This window comes from Astyanax mexicanus, chromosome 15, assembly GCF_023375975.1.
Source record: "Astyanax mexicanus isolate ESR-SI-001 chromosome 15, AstMex3_surface, whole genome shotgun sequence".
Classification (NCBI taxonomy): domain Eukaryota; kingdom Metazoa; phylum Chordata; class Actinopteri; order Characiformes; family Acestrorhamphidae; genus Astyanax; species Astyanax mexicanus.
The window spans coordinates 30,240,578-30,248,687 of record NC_064422.1 but is presented as its reverse complement, the minus strand read 5'-3'; the positions used below and the strand labels follow the sequence as shown (position 1 = coordinate 30,248,687).

The following is an 8,110-nucleotide window of genomic DNA, read 5'->3' as shown; positions in this document are numbered from 1 at the left end:
TTCAGAAATCAATATTTGTTGGAATAACCCTGGTTTTTAATCATAGTTTTTATGCATCTTGGCATCATGTTCTTCTCCACCAGTCTTACACACTGCTGAAGCAGTTCAGCTTGGTTTGATGGCTCATGATCATCCATCTTCCTCTCGATTATATTCTAGAGGTTCTCAATTTGGTAAAATCAAAGAATCTCATCATTTTTAAGTAGTCTCTTATTGTTTTTCAAGAGCTGTATTTTTAAAATACCTCATCATTAGGAGAGGTTCTACTAAATAATATAACATACAAATTATTTTCAACTGTAAAGATTTCATTCTTAAAAATTACTGTTAGAGTGAAGAGGTTTTAGGAAATATCATACTATTTACATCTATATTTTAGTATTTTATGCAGGAAAGTGTATAAACTGTATAAACGGGTGGAGAAGAGTGAGAACAAGGTTTAACCTCCGTCTTTCTTAGAAAGTGAATGCATTTTATCTTATTTATGGGCTCGTGTTTTGATCTTTGAACGACTGGGGATGGGTGTGTGCGCAGTGTATGTCCGACAGAGCGAGAGACTGAGAGAGCGAGAAAGAGAGAAAGAGAGAGAAAGAGGCTTCAGTAGAGAATCATGTGGTTTTTGAGCGGATGGGCGGTTCATCCTGTGAGGAAATTAAGCCTGTGTGTATGTCTGTAGAGAAATAAAGACAAAAAGCATAAAAAGAAAGAGTTCAGCAGGTAAGCGCGGGTGGGTGGGGGGTGGAGTTTTCAGGAAAATCGCTTTATAAAAAGCATAGTGTTTGTTTGGTAAGTAAACAATACCTCGTACTGCTAAACAATTAACATACTGCTCATGTTGACTGATATTTATATATCAGAATTTAAATCTTGTTTTAATCATAATTATTACTTTGCAGAAGCTCCATCAAATGTATATGTATATGCTCCATGTCCCTGTCACCGAGAAGCATTCCCAGTGGCTAGATGCTCCCACCACCATGTTTTAACTTTGGAGTTAACATGAAATGCCTGTTTTTTGGCATTTTTGCATGGCTAGATGATTAATTGCACTGTGAATCTGAATGAAAGGATGCAAACCAAAATTAAGTAAAGTTTACATATCCCAGTGAATAATGTTAATAATGTTAACTGTGAGGAAATAGAAAACAGGAAAACAGTCTCTCAGCATCAGAGCAAGAATGAGACTTTGGAGTGAAGCCACAGAGAGCTCAGCAAGCACTTTGAAGGAGCTGCAGAGCTCAGTGACTGAGACTGGAGTGAAGGTGCACCAGCTTGGGAAAAAACTTTCAACTCTTTCATTTTGACAATAATCCTAGGTACCAAGCCAGAGCAGAACAGGAGAGAGTGAACACAAGAAAAATTAAGGTTTAGGAGTCTGTGACACGATTTAATATGTGCGGTTCACTAGCGTCATCCAATCAACACCAACCTAAAGCCAGTCTGATGGGGAGATGGGGTTCCTTAACAAAATGAAGAATAGACCAATAGAACTGCAAATACTGCATATGCTGACTAGAACTGATCATTTTACATCGTCTTCCATTAAAAGATGTAAAAGCAGGGGCTCCGAGTGGTCCAGCAGGCTAAGCGCTGCCACTATGACCAGGAGATCGCCGGTTCGAATCCTGTTCATGTAGCTTGCCAGTTCTGAGAGAGCAGAATTGGCCTTGCTCTCTCTCTCCCCAAAGGGTGATGTCACTCAGCATGAGACGTCTGTGAGCTGATGTATTTGAATCGGGTTGCTGTGCTTTCCTCCGAGTGCGCTTTGATGCTACTCTGCAATGCTGCATCAAAGAGGCGGTAAAGTGGTGGTTGACTTCACATGTATCAGAGAAAGCATGTGCTTGTCTTTACCCAGAGGCGGTCTTTGCATAGAGGCATTGCTAGGCAACTGCCTTGGGCCCCTCCAACTGCAGCCCACTGTAGGGGCCCCCTGACTAGGTGCAAACTTCCCATAGGCCTACAACTGGTAATTGGGGCCCTTTGGACAGTAATTCACAGATTCACAGTGCGTTCATAAATGGTGATTCTTGTATGTTTAAAATGGAAACAAAGATAACACAATAAATAAATAAAAAATTCAGATTGCGTCCACACCCCCTCTTTCACGTTAAAATGGAATATTCCGTCCATGCCATGTGCGCTAGATCACAGTTCCAAAACATTCGCCACGTTCACACAATAACATGCCTGCCCATGTCTGCGCAGCTCAAATGAGCACACTGTGGAGGGGGAGAGGAGCTAAACGCATCAAACAACAACAAAGATGACGAAAATGCAGTGGAGGATGCAGTGAGTAGGCCTAGTGGTGCCGTTTCTGACCAACCAGAAGAAAGTGATGTTGTTCTTGGTGATAACCCGGCATTGTGGCCCACAGTAGTTAGTGACAAGAAACGGTGCGAATTGGTTAAAAGAGGGCCCGTGCAGCAACAATCAAACACACACACACACTCACTCCCCCCAATCTCTCCTCATTCAGTTACATACCCCTTTTCTCTCTCTTTCGCCCCACATATGTTCCCTCTCATACACATGCATTATCTCTCTCTATATCTCTCTCTCTCTCATTCACTCACATTCACCTACACACAGGGACACTCTTCATCACTCACTCAGATGTCTCTCTCACATACTCATTCTCTTTCTTTCACACATGCACTTACACAAACTCTGCCTCCTCCCTCTCTCTCTCTCTCTCTCTCTCTCTCTCTCTCATATTCTCACTCTACATGTTGCTGTGATTGATAATTATTCTTTATCATTAAGTTCAGTTACAATTCTAGATAAAAAATACTGATTGACTCACTCACACAAATGCTCTCAGTCACACTGTTTTAGTTTTTTTTGGCATTCGGATGTATATTTTATTTAAATATATGTTTATTGATTGCACATATAAAAAGTACAATTAGCATTGAAAGCTTCAATTTCCTTTTTTAACTATTTTTTTTTAAATAATTTGTTTCCATTTTGACATACAATGGTGTTATATCTGAAACTTATTTCTTGCATATTAATGTTGATGGGCCCCCTAGCTAAATTTGCCTGGAGCCCCCAAATTGCTAAGTCCGCCACTGTCTTTACCTACCTGGTGTTGGGGCGTCACTAGTGATAGGCGGAGGCCTAATAAGTGATTTGGGTTATTGGCCGTGCAAACTGGGGCGAAAATTCTTCTTCTCTCTTCTGTAAAGTTGTCAGTAGTTGTCAAGAAACTGTCAAGAAATCTAAAATAATCTACATCAATATACTTTATAAACAAAAACAATCACACCAAAATCAGTGCAAGTTCCCGTTTATTTACCATAGTATTTACAGAAAGAAAAAAAATGACACATTATGCATTTATTTAATCTATCTTTTTATAATATTTGTATTTTTTTTCTTTTTTTTTTTTACAAGTCCCTCATTACTATCACAAAATATTTCTATAATTACACCTCATTAATGTTCTCTCTGCAGTGTCACAGATTTGGCGAGTTATCACACTGTCTCTGTGGAGGTTTAAAGAAGTGCGGTACAGGAGCCATATTCACAAAGCTTTGTCCCCTGAGTTATTTAAGAATATCACAAGGTAGTCACACACCAAACTACAGGCTGAAAGAGAAACCACTAGAAGAAGATTCAGAGACAGGTGATCTGCTTTTTTTTTTAAGAAGTGCGGGCTGAGGAAGAGAAACATCAGCAATAGCTCTTTAAATAACTCCTGAGTGAACTCTTTGTGAATAGTGGCGTAAGTGTTGTTTTGTCTCTACGCTGTAGCTCAGTGGAGAAGGATGCCGGTCTGACTGAATGTACATGTGCTGTGTGTGATTTGATTATGCAGTAGAATCACTGTGTTTGCACTGGTCTGCACATTAGTATCACATCATCTCTATATATATATATATATATATATATATATATATATATATATATATATATATATATATATATACTAAATGTAGCTCAGGCCTTTAAAAGGTTGCACTCAAAATGTTTCAAAATGTGAGGTTGATATGCTTAATTGGTACTTTTATTTAACTAATTTTAGACCATATTTCCAAAACTTTTTTAACTTTTAAGTCTTAAGGTTGATCATACTGTACTGCTTTTATTAAGTACTGGATTATAATATTTATATAATACTGGATTAAAATATTTGTGTTAATATTGAGTCTTAATCTTAATACTAATTACTCTGAAGGCTAGCATTCCCCTCTTACCATTTTTAGTATTTGATTTTTTTCTCTTTATCCAGTTTTGAAAATCCTCTCCACTTATTTGACAGCCAGTGTAAAGGGTTTGTCTGCTCCCAGCTATATTTGGCCATGTAATTTAGCACTTGGGGCAGTAATGATGTGATCATTTTGTGCTACTTTCCCTCTTTGGTAGCTCGTTAATTGGGTCACTGGGATGTTAAGTGGCCTGACTTTTACAAGGGCCATGAATATCGGACAGCGAGTCGCTAGCAGGGAGAGTTCGCAATGCAGTACAGGGCAAACACAGGAAAGAGTAGCTGGGAAGGTAGCTAATTAAAATGTTTCACTTCGTTCTTGCCATACTGGCCTCCAGTGTCTTATTACTGTAGTAAGTGTATGGGATATTAATTTGCGATCTCCAATATTTTCCTTTCTTTCGTTCTTCACTCTCTTTTGAGCTCACAAAATGTCTATTTATGTACACAGATTTTACAGGTTAATACACGTAACTGGCTTTAAATACAGGTCCGGTACATTTACAGTACATACAGTGAAGCATTTTTGCTTAAAGTGTTTAGTGATTTGGTCAGAAGAATGAATCTCTTATCATTTCATGATGTGCATCTCAGACAAATCCACGGTATCAACCTGGGAGAAAGAAAATCCATCCAAGTTTGTGGAGAAGTTGGATAATCTGAAGATTTTATAGTAATAAAGAGCTTTATCAAATTTAAGATAAATACCCACATTGTCCTCCAACCCAATCTCATTTGAAGATACATTTGTATAATACATTTGATCCATTTAAGACATTAGCATCTGTGTTTTGCTTAAGCATCTGTGAGTTTGGATGATTGGAACCATGTGGTTGATACCCTGTTAAGATACTTCTTCATCCAAGGACTTTCCTTTCTCACAGAGGAAGACGAACAGTGGAGATGTAATAGTGAGTTTACATATAGGTACACGTGTGTGTATAGTTAAAGTTAAAGTGTTAAAGGGAAGTTCTACCAAGCTAAGGAGTAATTAAGATAGACGGTTGGGAATATTAAAAATAAATGATATCTCTTCGGTTATTTTTTGCCTCAGTGTTAGTCATACTTGTAAAGGTAAACTGGATATTAAGGGTCTGTATAAAGTGCTGAAATTCAAATGATATTTATATTATATGCATTACAAATGCAGCCATTGGCCAGGTACCTCATATCCCCTCTTTTACCAAGGCCGCGATGCCCCGCCCTGCAGGACACCCTCTTTACAACAATCAAACAATCACTCTTCAGACAATGAAAATGTACATGGCATTCGTCTGTACGGCCATGTTTGCACTGTAAATTCAAATGTTTAGGTTCTTAACCCTTTTCTGTAGCACTTTAGAAATGTCTCAGTGTTGAGCTGAATTGTTTCCAGAGGTGGGCAGAGTAGCATAAATCCATACTCAGGTAAACATTTACTTCACTGAAATATTAAAAACAACAAAACAACTGAAGTACCTGCAGTGGAAACTCTTAATGCATTTATCACTAAAACAATTAGACTATATTCTTCTCTTTTAGTGAACATTTTGGATTTAAATAAGACGATTAAGCTCAAACAGCAGGTGCATAACTGATTACAAAGCTGCTGTCATCTCACACAACCTAATGAAATTAAATTCAGGAAACAATTGCAGGCAATCATTCAAAATTAGACTTTGGATTTTTGAATGACAAAATGTATTTTCCTTGGCATATTACTGGCCTTTCTCGTCGCCAGTGTCTCCAGGTGAGAAGCTCAAAGTTTGCACATGAGGAAGTAGGGAATCGCACTGTGCTAAAAGCGCTAACAGTAGCGTTAAAAAAAAAAAAAAAAAAAAAAACTGGTCTATCTCACATGATTACAAAACTGGAGTTAAACACACATCAGTAAGAATCAGGAAAGTGCTGGCTTATGTTATTTAGCTGTAAGACTATAGAAAGGCAAACCAGGGGAAGGTAGCAGGGGAAAGGCTAAAAGCTGACCTGATTCAACTCTGTTTAGCTTGCTAACAGCACATCATACTGAGCTAAAGCAATACCATCCGGTAAGACTCATGAATATTTATAGCCTTTCTGTTACAATGTTAAAATATTGCTCTAGTTTTATAAACTGGCTGGTTTGATGAAAGCCGAACTTATCATTATTTTCCTGCAATTTCTCAGTAAAAGGAAATGGAAGGGTTGTAAATAGTCTTGTTCAGCAGCATCTGAGAATCTCCGTCTTAAATAAATGTATGTAATATTTGAATTTCATTATTTCCCAGTTGGAAATTTCAACTTGAACGCTCCCACTTTCAGATTTCCAATTTGGAAAGAAGAGCTTCCTCAACGTCTAAATTAGAATCCAAGAAGACTGCACATCAACAGTAGTAAAAGCAGTGGTATTACACAGTTTATTAGTACTTCTATCTATGTATTTGAGTCTCTTGAGTTCGGTCATCCACAATACTTTCCAACCTCTATCTGTGGACATGTTTTTATAGTATTCTGTTGTGCAAAATACTGCAACAACAAAGCTACTCTGGGACTATGCTAACAATCATTGCACATAAAATAAAAACTGGGTGATTTTTTTAGTTGGATTCACCAAAAAACACTGGTAAATTAATGACAAACCTTGATAAGTATTGTTTGTGAAAACTGTCAACTCCGCTGTGACGTCATTATTAGCTCTGACATCCGACTTCTGAGGTAAATGGAAGAACTGTTTGAAATGCTCAATAAACTGACTCTTTGGCACCTGTAAATATATATAACTGCATAATTGTAACTAGTCGCTACCCACCTCTTGCTGTACCCCAATTCATAACAGTCAACAAAAGGATTGCTAACAGCTCATTTAAACTCTGAGAGGTTTGCAGTGGTACAGAAACAATAGTTACATCCCAAACATTTGAATTTACTCTGTCAGGAGAAGTAATGCGTGTTTATGGGAGTGGTTTATTTGGATTATGACTGCTCTTTTAACTCCAAGGACAGTCAGTCTGTGTGCAGGGAGATATGACACTGAAAAAGAGTCCAACATCTCGAATACATAAACAAATGAATAAATAGATAAATAAATAAATAAATAAATAAATAGGGTCGTGATTACATTGCGCTCGGAAGGAGCCTTAAAAGCCTTTTTCATCTCTCGGTGGCATTCATAACGTAACACCATATAAACACTGCATATACATCTGCTATGATATTACAGAATCACAATCAGCCCCACTTTATAAGGCCTCGCTTTATCTTACCTCAGCATGCTGGCTCTCCTCTCACTTTCAAGGCATCCAGCTAAGCGCATAAGAGCTGCTAATGAGACTTTAGTGAAAGTCTAAAAGAGAGGGGGGGGTGTGAGGGGTGTGAGGGGGGGCGGGGGGTGTTAGATCTTGCTGTTCTCCAGGTGCGAGTCGATGTGCTTGATCAGGGCGTCATCAGGGTAACCAACGGGGAAGATCACTTGGCACAGCGGGCAGCTCCTGACATCACTCTCCTCCTCTGTCTCCATCCACAGCTACATACAGGCCACACACACAATTCAGAGTTATGACAACAGTGGTGAACGCCATACTTCCTCTTAATACTGTATCATAAACGGTAATGTAGCTGTACCTCACTTGTTCCGTGTTATACATTAAAATATTAAACCTCATAAATCACCTTAAATTGCTTTATTCAGTTATTGCTATTCAGTATTATAATGCACATTTTTAAGGATATTTTTTACTCATAAAAAGCATGGTTATTGCATTTGTTACATTGTATACATTTGGTCTGATTCAGTTTTGTTTCATTTTGTAGCACTAAAGAGCTTTGCTAAGTTCTATCGTCATCATCTACGTGGGCTGCGTATATAAGATTTAATCTACAGTTACAGTAGACACAGCTGCTGTTACTGTAAGTGCTGCCACAGAATGATGCAGAACTATG

The 8,110-nt window shown here is 38.1% G+C and overlaps 1 protein-coding gene across 1 annotated transcript in view; it reads right to left on the bottom strand.

Moving 5' to 3' along the window:
- Nucleotides 1-3,276: 3,276 nt before the first annotated feature.
- The window catches only part of tbkbp1 (TBK1 binding protein 1), a 93,654-nt gene continuing 88,820 nt past the window's right edge, over nucleotides 3,277-8,110 (bottom strand). Inside the window, exon 10 of the mRNA XM_007259170.4 lies at nucleotides 3,277-7,694. Coding sequence (XP_007259232.3) covers nucleotides 7,563-7,694 — 132 coding nt within the window. The 3' untranslated portion in view covers nucleotides 3,277-7,562. The remainder of the gene's footprint in view (nucleotides 7,695-8,110) is intronic.